This window comes from Monopterus albus, unplaced genomic scaffold, assembly GCF_001952655.1.
Source record: "Monopterus albus unplaced genomic scaffold, M_albus_1.0 scaffold265.1, whole genome shotgun sequence".
Taxonomy (NCBI): Eukaryota; Metazoa; Chordata; class Actinopteri; order Synbranchiformes; family Synbranchidae; genus Monopterus; species Monopterus albus.
In genome coordinates this window covers 419,631-437,305 of record NW_018128145.1, presented here as the reverse complement: position 1 = coordinate 437,305, position 17,675 = coordinate 419,631, and the positions used below count along the sequence as shown (strand labels likewise).

Below are 17,675 nucleotides of genomic sequence, written 5' to 3'. Positions count from 1 at the left end.
GTCTCTGTTCAGACTGATGACCCAGGACTTCTGGGAAAACCTCTTCCAGCTGGTCAGTAACTGACTGGTCCTACCGGTTTTTGACTGATAACATGATGTTTGACTGACACTAGTGATTTACCTATTGTTTGATTAGATGGTTACAGTTACTTGCTTGTGCCATCATTGGAAAGTTTGTCTAACTGACAAATGAAGACTGACAGAAATCACCACTTTGTTCGTTTATTCAGTTGTCCCTCTATAACACACACTCAGTAGTGAGTTTTTATTTCAGAAACTTGTTAATCATTGTCACTTTGCATAAACCCTCACAGCTGTTGAGCAAGTCTATCATTTTCACATATATAAAGTGTGGAGCATTGCATAGTGGATTGCACTTTTTTAGTCAGTTATTTAATTTTGGTGGGACATAGAGGAAACCTTTACACACTCATTTCAGACACTCGTATAAACAGGAGCACAGAGAATGTATTATGAAGTAAATGGAATGATTTCAGACCTATGTAGTGCCGTGATAGACAGGTCCATCAGAGAAGTGGAGAACCTCAGCAAATCAGTCAAAGCCGGGCTCCTTTCACAGTATCGTCAAATATGTCCTGAGCATGTTTGTTTTATGCCTCTTTTATGTAGAAACTGTTAAACTTTCAATAACACAAGCAGCTGGAATCACTACACCTGTCTCTGTCTGAAGACGCTGCGAGCAGCAGGCAAAACCTACATGATCTTCTTTGTGGTCGTCATCTTTCTTGGTTCGTTCTACCTCATTAACCTCATCCTGGCCGTGGTCGCCATGGCATATGCTGAGCAGAATGAGGCCACCCTCACTGAGGCCAAACAGAAAGAGGAAGAGTACGCTGAATTCCTGGAGGCGCTGAGGAGGAGGAATGAGGAGGTCCATCCTGACAGATCCAAATACAAACAACATTTACTGAACATTTAAATACACACAACTGAGCGTTTCTCATCATTACTGTTGTCTTCACAGCAGGCAGCCTGCAAGGTGGTGCTCTCAGAGAAACAAGACTCAAACTCATCTGGAGAAATAAAAAGTCACAAGCAAGAAAACACAGTCATGGAAGGTATAAATACACACACTACCTCTGTTGGTTTTTAGTCTGTGTGAAGATCAATGACCTGAGAAGATAAAACATGACATTTGATAAATGGATAAATGATAATACACTAAAAAGTAAATGTACTTATTGCAGTAATATTTGCATCTCAGTGTGCTGTTGAACATAATCACTGTGTAAACATCTTTTCACACTTGTTAAAGAACCCTCTCAGTTACTTCTGTGATCTAAATCGCTATTGTTTTCGACATTCTTCTGCCTATATCGGGACCACTGTGCCCTCATGCTAACAGCGACTTAAAACAAACACAATCTTCAGACTAAGGTTAAGATAGCAGACTCTTAACAATACAGAAAGAGTCAGAGTTCAGTGGAAAGATATGAAAAATGGTGACTAGTGATTAAGTGGTCTAAAGTTATTTTTGCATATCATTCTTTAAACCCTTTTATTTATCAGCTTTGTTGCTGCTTAATAGTTTGTGAGCTTAAAAGTAATTCTACTCCACGTGTTCAGCAACTATAAATAACACTGCGCAAAGGACAATGTACACTGGCACTGTGCATCAAGATAACCACATGGGCGGAGCCAAGGGGTTGGCCAGAGGTGGCACCAGCCACCCCGAGAATCTAAATGGCCACCCCAGTCTAAATCTGTTGCTTGTCATTAATAAATGAAAAACTATGACAAACTGCCTTAAATCCAAACATTTTCCGGGATTTTATAATATTACAATATTTTACAAGTACAGTATTTTTTAATATTATGGACACAACATGATACTTGCTTTATTTCTCTGACTGTGTTGTTGTGGAGTACTGGGGATGATTCACCTCGGTGGCGGGAACCACTGTGCAGCAGTGATGTCCCCAGTTAGGAGTAAATGGGTGCTTCAAAAGTTTGCTAAAGAAAGCACTGTTTTACTTTTACATAGAAAGTTTGCTTCTTAACAACTTATGTTTTATTTCACAGTACTAGACATTTAATTTACTTTTTACATGTATTTAAAATGTGCCAGTTCTCTCTGAGTCTGTGCCCCAGTCTGGCCTCCACATGCTTCTGCTCTTGCAGAAGCAGCTGTTATTTTCAATGCAAGCCCACACACCAGCAATGAACAGGCAAACTGGATTAACAATGTAATGGTATTTGTGTTGTTTACAACTAGTGTTGTTTAGCATTAAGTAATCAGCAGAAAATAGAAATGCCTCATGTTTGGCACTAGATGAGTACTTTATTAATCCCTGCACAGAAATTAGGTAAGGGGAGTCGCTGCAACAGGCAGACACGATAGCTGCACCACCTTCTTTTTAATTATTTGGTGGTGATAATGTATTTAGAAATAACTAATAATCATTTACCTTATAAACTATGACATTTCTCTTCTTTGCTATGCTGTGCTTGTATTACTTGGTATCAGATCAAAACCAAATTTTGTGGTATTGCCCTAGTAGGCACATGAAGAACAAAGATTGAAGAACTGTTTGGTTCTCAGTGAGATTATCTCTACCTCAGACAGGTGGAGGTAGTGATGACTTGGCAGTGAACCTGAACCATGTTGGTTTCTAGGTAATAAGCAAGCAAAGCAATTTTTATTTAATATGTAGCACCTTTTGAAACATACATTACAAAGTGCTTCACAGAGACGGATGAATAACAGGAGGGCAGGGGTGTGAAGAATAAAACAGAATAATATAAAGGGGTCCAAATAATTAAAGAAGGGCCAGTGTCAAACACTTTGGAAAACAGGCTGGTTTTTAACATCGTGGGTTAGGGTTCATGTTTGGAGCAGATCTAAGTGTATAGGAGAGACTGTTCCATAATCTGGGGCTTCCACTGCAAAAGCCCTATCACCTAAAGATTTTAGTCTAGTTCTTAAAAGCTTTAAGATCAGCTGTTACAAAGATCTTAGGAATCTTCTTGAGTTGTGAGGATATAGGAGCTCAGAGACATATATCAGAGCTAGTCCATGAACAGCTTCCAACAGCAGTATTTTAAAGTGAGGCTTTTTTAATGGTAGTGGTGGTGCCGGTATGTATGTGTAAGTGAAGAAAGGAATGTCTCTGTGTAGGTGGTGTTGGGGAGTTTGAGGTGGTCGGTGCTGATGGCTCAAGTGTTGATGTAGAAATCGGGAGGTCTGCCTCGTAGAGTTGCCCTCAGCAAGGAGCCCTGGACAGTGGGCAGCGGCATTGCCAGCGCCGGGTTGTCAAGTGTGTGGGTATGTAGGTGATGCGCTCGCCACCACTGTGCATCTCATCAGTGCTACGAATGTAGAAAGGTGAATCATATGGTGAGCAGGTGGGGTAGTAGCTGCGATGCCCCCCTGTGCTTGGTGGGGTTGAAGGACCAAGATGGCCCTGGAGGCCTGAGGATTTGGAGTAATGTGTTCATATTTACAAGTACCTATATGAAGACAGGCTGCAGCATTCTGAAACATCTTAAGTCTGGATAATACGTGAGGGATACAACATACAAAGCATTTGAGGGGGCTGTGGCTCAGGAGGTAGAGCGGGTCATTTCCTAACCGGAGGATTAGCGGTTCAATTCCCGGCGTGCCCAGTCAACATGTCAAAGTGTCCTTGAGCAAGACACTGAACCCCCAGTTGCTCCCGGTGATGACACCGGTGTGTGAATGCATGAGTGCTTGAATTGGTGAATGGCTGAATAATGTGAAAGCGCTTTGAGTGTGCTGTGAAAGCGTAGAAAGGCGCTATACAAGTATAAGACCATTATAGCATTCAGTCCTAGAGCTAATAAAAGCATGTTTCAGTCATTAAAAGAAAACCTTTCACCTTTGCTAGCAATCTCAGTGGAAGGAAACCTGGTTTGACCATTGAGTTAATTTGTTTATCCAGTTTCTATCATAGAGCACAACCTATGTTCTTTACATGAGGTTTCAAGTATAATTGCATGGGGCCTAGATCATAAAAAAGTAGTGGCTCAGGATCTTTAATATAACCCCTGTTTTACTTTCATGTACTGTATATAGATAGAAACTTTATTGCAGACTCAAGGTCCAAACTCCAAACAACAAAAAACAACAATAAAAACAATATATGTGAGAAATTAAGAGAGAACCACAGTCTGATAATAAATACTAGATTACTTTGTGCTAAGCTCATCAGTAACTGGCTGTGTATTTCAGGCTTTGAAGATGACCAGAGACCATGTCCTCCATGTTGGTACACCTTTGCTGACATCTTCCTGAAGTGGAACTGTTGTAGCTGCTGGAGGTGGCTCAAACAGTTGCTCTACACTATCGTCATGGACCCCTTCGTTGACCTCGGCATCACCATCTGTATCGTCCTCAACACTGTTTTCATGGCCATGGAGCATTATCCAATGACGGAAGAGTTCGAGGAGCTGCTGGGTATTGGAAATTTGGTCAGTAACAAAGTGTCAGAAAGATCTTTGTGTTGGCTCAGGTCATAAAGTGTAGTGTCATACAGTAAACTGGTATATAAAGTTATTTTCTCAACTGTGGTGCCATGGTATCGTGCACCCCAGTTAAAAGATTCATCATCTGACCCTGGAAGTATAATTGAACTGCTGTATTGTGCCAAGTCCTGTGTTTAAAGAGGATCACAGTAGTTTATATGATTGTCACAGCTTCAACACACCCATGTATAATAATGTACAGTATTCTGCATGATGCCACAATGTTCCCGTGTGCCTCAGGTATGCCAGGTGAGCCATGAAAACTGTTTGGCATCCCCTAGTGTTTGTGTGTAATGTGGTGCCACCTGGTTAGGCCTCCACAGCTCCTTCTCATTTTTTGTTTCTCTCTCCTAGGTTGTTCAGCTCCTGGTTGTTGTTTGTTTTAAAAGTTTGCCCTCAGTCACACTATTGATGCAACTGACCTTCAACTGTTTGTTTCTCTGCTTGAAATTAGTTTTCTACTGTTCTTTACACTGTGCTCAAGATTAGAGTGGCGTTAATGCCCCCTGGTGGTCACAATGATTTGTTCACTGAAAGCTGACAAAAAATAAAACAATTTTCAACACAAACCAAGCAGAGCACAGTTTAAAGCCATGCTCAGGGTAAATCTCAGTTCCCTTATTTTAACATTCCTCACTCTTCAATCCTCACTTGACCTGGAAGTTATAATGGTCTGCCTCAACACTGTATTTCAAAGATCCTCTTCCTGCTCTGAGGAGCAAAGAGCTTTTATTTGATTGTTCCCACATCCTCAGTCAACCCAGGAGTTGTTCAGTTAGCCAAGGGTGGTCCAAGATTTTTATATCAGCTCTGAGGACAGATGAGTGAGGAGGCTGCTGAAGGAACCATCCTTCACTGAAGTTTTTTGTGTATTAAACACCCTTTAATATAAATTAGTTGGTAATTGGATGCTTCAGATGAAGATTCAAAGAAAAGGGCATCTTATGTCTCTGAAAACATGTTTCCTTGCTTCTTTGGTTGGTGGGACTAAGGTGCAAGGAAAAGATGCTGGTGAGGAAACATGGATGCAACTTAAAATTACAATGGGCCTGGTTCCATATACTAACCTTCCTCTGCTGAGTTCTGAGTCTTAACTCCTGACTCAGTGCAAAGTCACCTGACCTCAGACCTGTGACCTTTGACCCCCATCTGCAGGTCTTTACAGGGATCTTCACAGCTGAGATGATCCTCAAACTTCTGGCCATGGACCCGTATCACTACTTTCAGGTCAGATTTCCTGTTTGCTTCTCAGCTCAGTGATGACAGCTGCCAGTTGTTCCTCTGGTAATGCACATCTGTCCTGTTGCCATGGTTATAGGTGGGCTGGAACATCTTTGACAGCATCATTGTCACCATGAGTCTGGTGGAGCTGGGACTGGCTAATGTTCAGGGTCTGTCTGTGCTGCGCTCATTCCGATTGGTCAGTGCAAAGTCATCAGCAGCTGTAGATTAATATTGCTGTTTACAGGTTTCCTCATGTTTCTCTACCTGTCTTCCCCATCTGTCTTTTCCTCTACCTGTCTCCCTGCCTATCTCCTCACCTGTCTTTTCATCTGACTTCCTGTCCATCTCCTTACCTGTCTGTCTACCTCTCTCCTCGCCTGTCATGAACAGATGCGGGTCTTTAAGTTAGCCAAGTCATGGCCAACCCTGAACATGCTGATAAAGATCATTGGGAATTCTGTGGGGGCTCTGGGGAACCTGACTCTAGTTCTGGCCATTGTCGTCTTCATCTTCGCTGTTGTTGGCATGCAGTTATTTGGGAAGAACTACAAAGACTGTGTATGTCGCATCGCGGAGGACTGTCAGCTTCCTCGCTGGCACATGAACGATTTTTTCCACTCATTCCTCATTATCTTCAGAATCCTGTGTGGTGAGTGGATCGAGACCATGTGGGACTGCATGGAGGTCTCAGGTCAGGCCATGTGTCTGATTGTCTTCATGATGGTCCTGGTCATCGGAAACCTGGTGGTAAGTCTTTGCAGGTAGACACCTTCTGACCTGAGCCAGGTTCAGTACATCACTAATCACCCAACAGCTCAAAAACTACAAGAAAGTCTGGGTTCAGAGGTTGGGGGTAGTGTTTTGAATGAAGACTAGGAAAAAGGTAAGTCAGGTTCAAGGTATATGTCCTAAATAGGTTATTGGTCTCTTCTCAGGTCATAAATCTGTGCTTGTGCTTGCTTCACATCTTGAATCTGTTCCTGTCTTGTTGTTCCTGTCATTTCCTGGCCTTGTTACAGTTCCTGAGTCTGTTCCTATATCTATTTGTGTTTTTGGTCCAGGTTCTGAATTTGTTCCTGGTCTTGTTTCAGGTTCTCAAGCTGCTGCTGGTTTTGTTTCAGGTCCTGAATCTTTTTCTAGCCTTGTTGCTGAGCTCATTCAGTGGTGATAATTTGGTGTCTACAGAAGATGAAGGAGAAAACAACCTGCAGATTGCCATAAACCGAATGAACAGGGCTGTAGCCTGTGTCAAGTCCTGGATCCTGGGACATATCTGGACTTTACTAACAAAGAGGAACCATACCAACCAAGACCACACTGGTAGGACAAACCTGGAACTGTTGCAAAGACTTAATTAATTTATCTTTCACAATATTATTGGCATGCTGAGTGAGTTTATTCACTATTCACTATACTGTTTGGTATTCATGTTTTGGACTCTGTTAGCTTGATTTATAATTAATTATGAGTGATTAAAAATGTTTTTTGTTTGTAAATTTTATTAATAGTAGTCAACAGCGAAGAAGACAATAATACAACAAAGGAGCATTTATCCTTGACCTTTGTGACCTCAGACCAGTCAGTGTCAGAGGTCAATCCCCTCAGTTGTAACCACAGCAACCAGACCAGCAACTACCACAGCATCACCTTCCTGAGGGTCCCCATTGCTGAGGCTGAGTCTGACTTTGAGACATCTGAAGATGAGGAGGAGGAGGAGGATGAGAAGGATGAAAAACGCTTCCAAGTAAAACCTATTGTATACTATTTATTTTCCACTGTCTTAAGTTGTTGCACAATAGTAGATTCATGGTACCCAGTGTTTACAGAGATACTTTTCTTCTAAAATGTCCAGTGTAACTACATTTAAGCACTAAAAAGGGCCAGTCAACAGTCTATTGGGACCTTATTCAGAGTGAAATGACACTGTAAATGGCAGACTGAATTATGTTTCCAAATGGGTGGTGTATAATAAACTTGACCAAATGTGAGCTATCAAACATGAACATGTATGAAACAGGATTTAGGTGATTCATTTTAAGAAGAATAAATATTTTAGTGTTGGTTGTTTCAGTCTCAAATGTGCTTGATTTGTTGTTCAGTGTGATGATGAGTCACTCTGCAGCACCATACAGAAACTTCCCGAAGTCCAGGAGGATGAGGAAAGTGAAGATCATGAGGCAAACGCACCTGAGGACTGCTGCACTGACAGTACGAACACACGCACATACATGAGAGCTACTCCTATAGAATGTGTTTGACCTCTTACATGAGACGTAAAGAAAAGATGCATGTGAGGGAAACATGGATGTAATTAATGGAACTGGGATTTACCCTATTAACCCTAACCCAGAGATGTTCTGCAGCTTTGGAATCAAACCAACAGTTAGTAGGTTATGAGTGGCAGATCTATCAAGACAGCAAGGTGCAATTAGTAAAATGTTAATCTATGTCAGCTGTCTGTCTGTGCTGCAGGACCTGGGGTGGTGAAGACTTCTGTACATATGAGTCCTTGTAATGTAATTGTACCAACTGATAAAAATAAAACATTTGTTTCTATTTGTATATTTCAGAGTGTTATCATCGTTGTTCATTCCTGGATATAGACACATCCCAGGGCAGAGGGAAAATCTGGTCTAACCTCAGGAGAACCTGTTTCTCCATTGTAGAACATAACTACTTTGAGACATTCATCATCTTCATGATTTTGCTGAGCAGCGGAGCTCTGGTAAATGTTGTTATATTATTTGAGATTATCGATAAAAGTCTGACTGCTACTCTGTTCTCAGTGGCTGGTCAGTCTGTTTGGACTGATCATGACTGACTGAGCAGGTCAGATCTTCACAGGAATGGATGGGGCATGAATAATAACCTGTAGAAGCAACATGGCTGGTATGGCTAACAATGGACTACAAACATGGCTGATACTCTGACAACTAACATGGCCATCACACATTATATGGGTGAGATGATCTTTAACTATAACGATTTTAACACTGACAAAATGTTCACCAACTTGGTCAACAATGAATGCCTAATGGTGACTTTCTCTCTGTTACCATGGAAACAAACCAGCATCCAATTAAAAAATGTCATTACAAAATATCATGTAAAAATTGTTTTTGTGGCATTTTCTGATCTGTCATTTTGATGCCTACACTGTGATGGTGTTTCCCTGACAGTGAACACAGGTAGTTGTGGTAATATGGATGAGGTGCTGCTGTTCATTTCACAACTCTTAGTGATGCTTTGTCTTCATCTTGATTATCATCTGTGGCTGAACTGGCCACCCAAGCCTGAACAAATCAGAGCAGAATGTATTCATACACATAATGTCAATTTCAAAAGAAAAAGAAATTAAAATTACATGTTTGGTGTAGTTTGGAGAATTTTGTTTTTTCAGTGACAAAAACACAGTAACACTAATGCAGAATTAAAGCTATGTCAAGTCTAATGCTTTTTGTGTTTTGTGTGTCAAAACTTCTTGTCTGCATCTAAAGTGACCTGACACTGTATCAGAGAAACTGATGTATGACATGGCCATCAGAGAGCACATGTCCAGGTAGTAATATCAGTTTTTATGTGACCAGGCATTTGAGGACATCTACCTGGAGCAGCGTCGGGTCATAAAGACAATTTTAGAGTATGCGGACCAAGTGTTCACCTATGTGTTTGTGATGGAAATGGTTCTCAAGTGGGTTGCCTACGGATTCAAGACCTACTTCACGAATGCCTGGTGCTGGCTGGACTTCCTCATTGTAGATGTAAGAATATGTTTGGACATGAAAACAGATATTGATCAGTGAGCTAACAGATTAAACTGACACACTGTGAAACATGACGGACAATTTTTTTAACACTCATGCTTCAGCTGATCACCTGTGTTATGATGTCATCGCCAGGTGTGCTGTGTCTTGCAGGTGTCTCTGGTGTCTCTGACAGCAAACATCCTGGGATACTCTGAGCTGGGAGCCATCAAGTCTCTGAGGACTCTGAGAGCTCTGAGGCCACTGAGGGCCCTGTCTCGCTTTGAGGGCATGAGGGTGAGACACACACTTTTAATCATGGCACACAGACAACCAGGCGCACCAAACATTGCCTGTTTGTGTATAAATAAATCTATCTCTGTTCAGTTGTTGGTTTTAGTGTGCTGACATATCTCCCGGTTAACCTGTCTACATGTCTATTGTCTCTGTCTTAACACATGTCTCTGTAGGTGGTGGTTAATGCGCTGATGGGAGCGATCCCATCCATATTCAACGTGTTGCTGGTGTGTCTGATCTTCTGGCTGATCTTCAGCATCATGGGAGTGAATCTGTTTGCTGGAAAGTTTAATTACTGTTTCAATGAGACATCAGAGGAAAAGTTTGACCCTGCTGAGGTCGACAACAAGACCGAGTGTTTGTCTCTGATACAGGAAAATTTCACTGAGGTCCGCTGGAAGACCCTTAAGGTCAACTACGACAATGTGGGGATGGGCTACCTGTCACTGCTGCAAGTGGTCAGTCTGAGCATACATCACACATGACTCCCCTGAAATACACTGAGCTAGTCTGACTAATATATAATTAAATACAGCACTGTTTATAGCATCACAATCACTTTACCTCTTCATTCTCACCAGAGTATCAATATCTCAAATATCAATACACCCATAGGTGTAGTGCTCCCTTGAACACACTGGAACAACGCTCTGCCACTTTTTTCTCCTAAAGAAAAAGGAATATTTGCATAATCCATTTGAAATTCATAACGTTGCTTTATTTTGAATGCTTGAAGATCCAATTATCAGTAAAGTGTATATCTTGAAAAATGGAATGCTGAAAGTTGTGATATTAAAATTTAAGTTGTGATTGACTCACAAGGTCAATTGAGACAACGTGAGCTCTGATGCAGAATTGGCACCTGTGAGTGTTTGTGTGTTTTGTCCAGTCACATAACGTGGATGGTTCACAGCGACAGTTTAATGTCGACTACAGACCCTGTTTACAAAAGACAAGTGACCAAACGAAACTCAGATCATCCAGACTGACAAATTAGAGCGTGACCTCCAGGAGGGGCCGTGGAGAAAAACATCAGAGGCGATGACCAGCAGTGATGCTGGGACTGCTTTATTTGCGAACCAGTGAGTGATCAGCTGTAGGTCTATATGACACAAGCAGGGCTGAGGATGGCCAAACTTGCTGACTAGTCACAGCCCTGTGCACAGCTGATGTGTTCACTGTTGTTGGTTGACATGTAAACCAACATGGAGGAGGAGTTTACTGAACATTCAGTACATTTTGGAGGCAGCTGAACACTTTTGAGTGGAGACCATGTATTTTCTTATGGCTTTATGAGGACATTTGATGACTGATCATGACGACTATTCTGACCCACCAGAGAATAAAGTCAGTCTAACATCTGACAATGTGGGCCAATACAGTTGCCATGATAGGATAAGAATTTACATGCCCCTCAAAGCCACAGCTTAACTGTGCATGTGTCAATGTCATAGATGCACTCCAGCTTTTCCTGGAATACACTACACCTCTGAATACACCAGCGTAATGGACGGCTGTATTCTAGTGTTTTTGATGTCCAGAGTGTTGGTGTTTGCAAACAGCTGGGCTCTTTATATTCAGTTGATTAAAATAAACATGGTTTTACTGAGTTTTGTCTCTTTCAGGCTACTTTTAAAGGTTGGATGGACATTATGTATGCAGCAGTGGACTCCAGAGAGGTCAGTACAGTAGTGTTAGTGTTAGCATTGCAGACACTGATACTCGTATTGATACTGGTGCTAGCGCTATCACAAGTACTGTTACAGATGCCTGCACTGGTAGCTGTGCTGATATTGGTACTGGTGCAGTAAGTTACCATCACTCCCATTATAAAAACATGTAAAGACCAGACCAGCACTGGGACTATAAAGATAGAAAGTATTCTATGCTGTACACATTTGTGATTTTGGACTATACAAATAAAATTAACTTAAAATGAAGTTTTTTCTGGTTATCATGGTTACCATGCTGTATAGGTGGAGTCCCAGCCGATGTATGAAGATAACCTGTACATGTACCTGTACTTCATCTGCTTCATCATCTTCGGCTCCTTCTTCACCCTCAACCTCTTCATTGGAGTCATTATCGACAACTTCAACCAGCAAAAAGCCAAGATATGGTTCTGCTTGCTAACAGATTAGAGTGTATTCAGATTTTAATATTTGAAACAAAGAATTACAGTTTCATCTAGACTCAGTTGTGGTGATTAAAAAGTACTTGTCTCAGTCAGTTAACTTTTCTTTTCTTTTCTTTTGTCTTTACTTGGGAGGAACAGATATTTTCATGACTGAAGAGCAGAAAAAATATTATAATGCCATGAAAAAACTGGGCTCCAAGAAACCTCAGAAACCTGTTCCACGGCCTGAGGTCAGTTCAGTTACCTCTTTTCTGACTTGACTAACCCTAGATCCCAGATTCAGGTGTGAAAGGTTTCGGTTAGAGCAAGATTTAAATATCTGTTCAGTTTAGTTTTCTGTCATCTGTTTCATCTCTTCCTGTCTCTGCAGAATAAGCTCCAGGGTCTGGTCTTTGACCTGGTGACCAAACAGTTTTTTGACATCTTTATCATGGCGTTAATCTGCCTCAACATGGTAACTATGATGGTGGAGACCGACGAGCAGAGTACAGAGAAAGAAACCATCTTGTACTGGGTCAACGTTGCCTTCATCATCATTTTCACCACTGAATGTTGTCTAAAGATGATTGCCCTCAGACACCACTACTTTGCTGTTGGCTGGAACATCTTTGACTTTGTGGTGGTCATCCTGTCTATCGTAGGCAAGTCAGTCTTTATTTGTATAAAATTTTAGAAAATGGGATATTTGCTTAGTTTTTACATTTTCTCTAATTTTGTATCCTGCAGCAAAGATAATTTTCCCTTTCACCCAGATAAACGATGTTTCAAACACCAGATGTTGTCCCCACCCTCCTGTCCTCCCTTCCTTCCCGTTCTTTCTTCAGGCCTCCTCCTCGCCAATATCATAGAGCAGTATTTTGTCTCCCCCACACTGTTTCGTGTGATACGACTGGCTCGTATCGGTAGAATCCTTCGTCTCATTCGTGGAGCTAAGGGGATCCGGACATTACTGTTTGCCCTGATGATGTCACTTCCTGCACTCTTCAACATCGGCCTCCTCCTCTTCCTCATTATGTTCATCTTCTCCATTTTCGGCATGTCAAACTTTGCCTATGTGAAGAAGGAGGCCATGATTGATGACATGTTTAACTTTGAGAACTTTGGAAACAGCATTATCTGTTTGTTTATGATCACCACATCAGCTGGATGGGATGGCCTCCTGAGTCCCATTATGAATACACCACCAGATTGTGACCCTGACATTAAGAACCCAGGATCAGCTGTCCGAGGGAACTGCGGCAGCCCAGCAGTGGGCATAGTCTTCTTCACCGTTTACATTGTCATGTCCTTCTTGGTGGTGGTCAACATGTACATTGCCATCATCCTGGAGAACTTTAATGTGGCCACAGAGGAGAGCGCTGACCCACTTTGTGAGGACGACTTTGAGATGTTTTATGAAACCTGGGAGAAGTTTGACCCCGACGCCTCACAATTTATACATTTCAGGTGGGTCCTATTTGCAATTTTATAACTTTTTACCATTGGAGTCTTAATCTGCCTAGTTATGAAAAAACTATCTAACTCTAATGGGCTGTAATGGCCTCTTCACAGTGAGCTGTCAGATTTCTGTGACACTCTCAAGGATCCTCTGAGGATTCCAAAACCCAATACTATCAAACTGATCCAGATGGATCTCCCTCTGGTTCCTGGAGACAAGATCCACTGTCTTGACATCCTACTCGCTCTCACTAAGCAGGTAACATCACCTGGTCATATTGTGCCATGATAGGATATCATATTGTATTATATTCTATGACATGTATGTGTGTGCAGGTGTTGGGTGATTCAGGAGCGATGGATGATCTCAAAGCCAGCATGGAGGAGAAATTCACAGCCAACAACCCCTCCAAGGTTTTACTTTGTTGTATTATGTTCTATTATAAATCTTTTCCTGTTATATTACCTTTATGTTTAAAACAATTTTATTTCATTTCACACAATTCTTTCGCATATGAGAAGTTTTGTATAATCCTGCTTTAATTTTACTGCTGTTATTTATCTTGAGTAATTTAGCAATATGATATTGTTTTGTACTATCTTTTAATGTTAAAATGATAGGAATAAAAACATCTATTTAGATATAAAACAGTTTAAAAATAAATGTAAGTCTTACTGCATAGGCTTGCAGTGTTTTTCTAGTTTGCATTTATTAGACATCTGTGTGGTGAAGTTCATACCAATATTTATGTTATGTAGTAGGCTACTTGTTGTGAATGTTGGTGTCCACTGCTGTGTTCGTTTTTAAACCTTCCTCTTCACATCACCAGGAAGCTTATCACTGCAGAAGAATGGACTTTATTTACTTAGCTATCCAAATTCAAGCTTGTTAATGAGCTCTAGGGCAGAAAGATTTATTTTGAAAGATAATGTGAGCAGCCTCCGGCAGGGCTGCCCTTTGTCACCGGTTCTGTTCATTATTTTTATGGACAGAATTTCTAGGCGCAGCCAGGGGCCGGAGGGAGTCCGGTTTGGGGACCACAGGATTTCGTCTCTGCTTTTTGCAGATGACGTTGTCCTGTTGGCCCCATCAAACCAGGACCTCCAGCATGCACTGGGGCGGTTTGCAGCCGAGTGTGAAGCGGCTGGGATGAGAATCAGCACCTCCAAATCCGAGGCCATGGTTCTCAGCCGGAAAAGGGTGGCTTGTTCCCTTCAGGTTGGTGGAGAGTTCCTGCCTCAAGTGGAGGAGTTCAAGTATCTTGGGGTCTTGTGCACGAGTGAGGGAAGGATGGAACGGGAGATTGACAGACGGATCGGTGCAGCTTCTGCAGTAATACAGTCGATGTACCGGTCCATCGTGGTGAAGAAGGAGCTGAGCTGTAAGGCGAAGCTCTCGATTTACTGGTCAATCTACGTTCCCACTCTCACCTATGGTCATGAACTTTGGGTCATGACCGAAAGGGCAAGATCCCGGATATAGGCGGCTGAAATGAGCTTTCTCCGCAGGGTGGCCAGGCGCACCCTTAGTGATAGGGTGAGGAGCTCAGTCACCTGGGAGGAGCTCAGTGTAGAACCGCTGCTCCTCCACATTGAGAGGAACCAGCTGAGGTGGCTCGGGCATCTGTTTCGGATGCCTCCTGGGCGCCTTCCTAGGGAGGTGTTTCAGGCATGTCCCACTGAGAGGAGGCCCCAGGGAAGACCCAGGACACGCTGGAGGGACTATGTCTCTTGGCTGGCCTGGGAACGCCTCGGCATTCCCCCGGAGGAGCTGGAGGAAGTGTCTGGAGAGAGGGAGGTCTGGGCATCTTTGCTTAGACTGCTGCCCCCGCGACCCGGCCCCGGATAAGCGGAAGAAAATGGATGGATGGATGGATGTGAGCAGCTGGTGATTCTTCTTGTAACGGTCAATGCTGCCCATTGCAGTTTTGTCTTTACTTAAATCCTGCACTCTTTTTGTTACAGTCCTGAACTTCCTTCACTAGCTAGGACCAGGTTCAAAGGTGATGAGGGATGATGTAGGAACTGAGGACGGGTGGGTAGTTGACCATGTAGTGAGTCAGTGCTTAGTGACTGCTTTGTGGTTTGGAGAAGGCTTCCGAGGGATTCGTTTGGCAAATCCCCCATGTGGAAGTATGAAGACAGTGGGAAGAAGTAGAAGACAGAAACAAATAGGACTGGAGAAGGAGAGGAGGACAGAAACCGATAAGGAATAGTGGGGAGGGAGAGTTATGAGGAGCAAAAGCGCTGCCCCTGTGTCTGAAATGCAGGGGCAGGGTTAGGTCAACAGCAGGAAATGGTGTGGTCCTGCTCCTGAACCTTTGGTGTGCCTCTACTCTCTGGGAGGCAGTTCTTCTCCTGACCAGCTTTGTAAATCAGATGTTCAGTGTGAGTTATCTGGAGACCTATTCAGGGGAAAGTAAAACTTTAAGACATCTATTTATTTGGAAGGAAAATAATAAATGTCATTGGTTTTGGTTAGTTCATGAAGAAAACAGTCAAAATTTGTAAACATTTTTCTATTTGACTTTTTCTGTTGAAGCTTTCATCTTTAGTTCAATTTTCATTCAGCAGTTCATCTAAGATTGATCATTGTAAAAGAGACCAACAAACTGAATTGGAGTGACAGACAATTATTGTTACCTGCAGGTGTCGTACGAGCCAATCAGCAGCACCCTGCGTAGGAAACAGGAGGAGGTGGCGGCAACAGTGATCCAGCGTGCATACAAGAAACATGTCCTGCAGCAGTCGATCAAACTGGCATGCTACAAATACCGGGAGAAGATGGAGGCATGGCAAAATAAGGAGTCGCTGGCTGAAACAGAAAGACCTCTCCATAAACAAATCAGTCAACTGTACAGAGACACTGAAGACATGGAGCAGCCTGGCTCAGCTGTTTCTGATGAGGACCCACCTCTTCTCATTCAGGTGCAGCTTCAGCATGAGTTTCTACTCCGCGCTGCTCCTCCCCTCAGTGCCCCCAACCTTCTGCAAGATGAGAACCTGAGGGAGTCTGCTGTGTGATGATGGCTGTAACAAGTTTCTCCTGTTTCTTCCTGGTTCCTCTGCATTGTCACTGAAGGAGCTACAAACAAAAGTGTGTTAGCTTTAGCTTCACATAGTGCAACAGATCACAGCAGATGACTTGAGTTAAAGATACACCATTGATGGCTGAAAATCTGCTTCAAGATTTCTCATACCCGTTGTTCACTTCTGTGCTCATCCTCTGGCAGATCAAAATGTTTTACTGCGTCTTTATTTTCTGTCTGTGCATTTTGGGGAGTTTTAAATCAAACAGTTCATTTATGGTCAAGTCTTGCTGAGACTTCTATTAAAATATAAGAAACAAATAAAAACATATTTCCAAATTATTAGGAACACATATATAATACTTGCAACTGTTATCAGTAATCTGTGATTGGTGACTAAACAGGAACAGGCCAAGTGATTACCTGTTCTCAGGTGTTGATTAGTCAGAATGGTCACCTTACACAACTCTGACCTTTTCAAAGTCTTTGTAACATGTTCATAGATGATTACTTCAACCAGAAAACATGGACCTTTGAAGTGACCAATCACATGGCATTATTCAGTAGAAAATCTCAAACAGTAATTTAACTATTTATTCAGACAGTTGGACAGAAATGTGTGCATGTTTGAGCAGTCATCAAATTTGGGTTTTTGATTTCTGCTCTGTTTCACTGGATGAAATTTGCTTTCTAGCAGAATGATAATCATTAAACAAAGCTTATTCATTAGTATTTCACTGGTGATCACAGAGTAGATGCTGGTAGAAAGTACATTTACTGAAATACTGAAATTAAGCACCGCTTTGTGCTTCATGCTACACATTTCCATTTCATACTACTTTAAACTACTTTATATTCCACTTTGTTTCAAAGGAACATGTACAATTTATACTTACATGACAGCTTACTAGTTAGAAATATGATCATCTTAGAAAATACCGCACATTAAAATAATGATTTTCAACATTTTTTACTTGTGTTCCTCTACAAAACAGTCAGTCTAGTTCAATTCAATTCAATTTTATTTGTATAGTGTCAAATCACAACAGAAGTTGTCTCAGGACACTTTACAAAGTAAGGTCTAGACCTTATTATTATTATCATAGAGGAAAAACTCATCAAACCCCCCTGAGTAAACACTTGGCGACAGCGGGGAGGAAAAGCTTCCTTTAACCCAGTGGTTCTCAAACATTTTCTGTCATTCACCACTTAAGAGGGTGGGTGAATTTTCAAGCCCCACTTGTCAACAAAATGATAACGAAATCGGCCAATTTTAAAATATCAAACTTATTGAAATATCAA

The 17,675-nt window shown here is 41.9% G+C and overlaps 1 protein-coding gene across 1 annotated transcript in view; it reads left to right on the top strand.

Annotated features, from left to right (window-relative positions):
• scn4ab (sodium channel, voltage-gated, type IV, alpha, b) overlaps positions 1-17,361 on the top strand; it is a 28,055-nt gene extending 10,694 nt beyond the window's left edge. The window contains 22 exon segments of the mRNA XM_020621675.1: positions 1-52; positions 692-892; positions 986-1,079; positions 4,214-4,452; positions 5,662-5,733; positions 5,825-5,926; positions 6,121-6,477; positions 6,852-7,050; positions 7,242-7,474; positions 7,830-7,938; positions 8,301-8,455; positions 9,318-9,491; positions 9,648-9,770; positions 9,944-10,228; positions 11,396-11,449; positions 11,747-11,884; positions 12,033-12,137; positions 12,278-12,548; positions 12,732-13,353; positions 13,459-13,603; positions 13,681-13,758; positions 15,994-17,361. The exon segment at positions 1-52 is cut by the window's left edge and continues 159 nt beyond it. Of these exon segments, the coding sequence (XP_020477331.1) occupies positions 1-52; positions 692-892; positions 986-1,079; positions 4,214-4,452; positions 5,662-5,733; positions 5,825-5,926; positions 6,121-6,477; positions 6,852-7,050; positions 7,242-7,474; positions 7,830-7,938; positions 8,301-8,455; positions 9,318-9,491; positions 9,648-9,770; positions 9,944-10,228; positions 11,396-11,449; positions 11,747-11,884; positions 12,033-12,137; positions 12,278-12,548; positions 12,732-13,353; positions 13,459-13,603; positions 13,681-13,758; positions 15,994-16,368 (4,183 nt within the window). The 3' untranslated portion in view covers positions 16,369-17,361.
• The last annotated feature ends 314 nt before the right edge of the window (positions 17,362-17,675 follow it).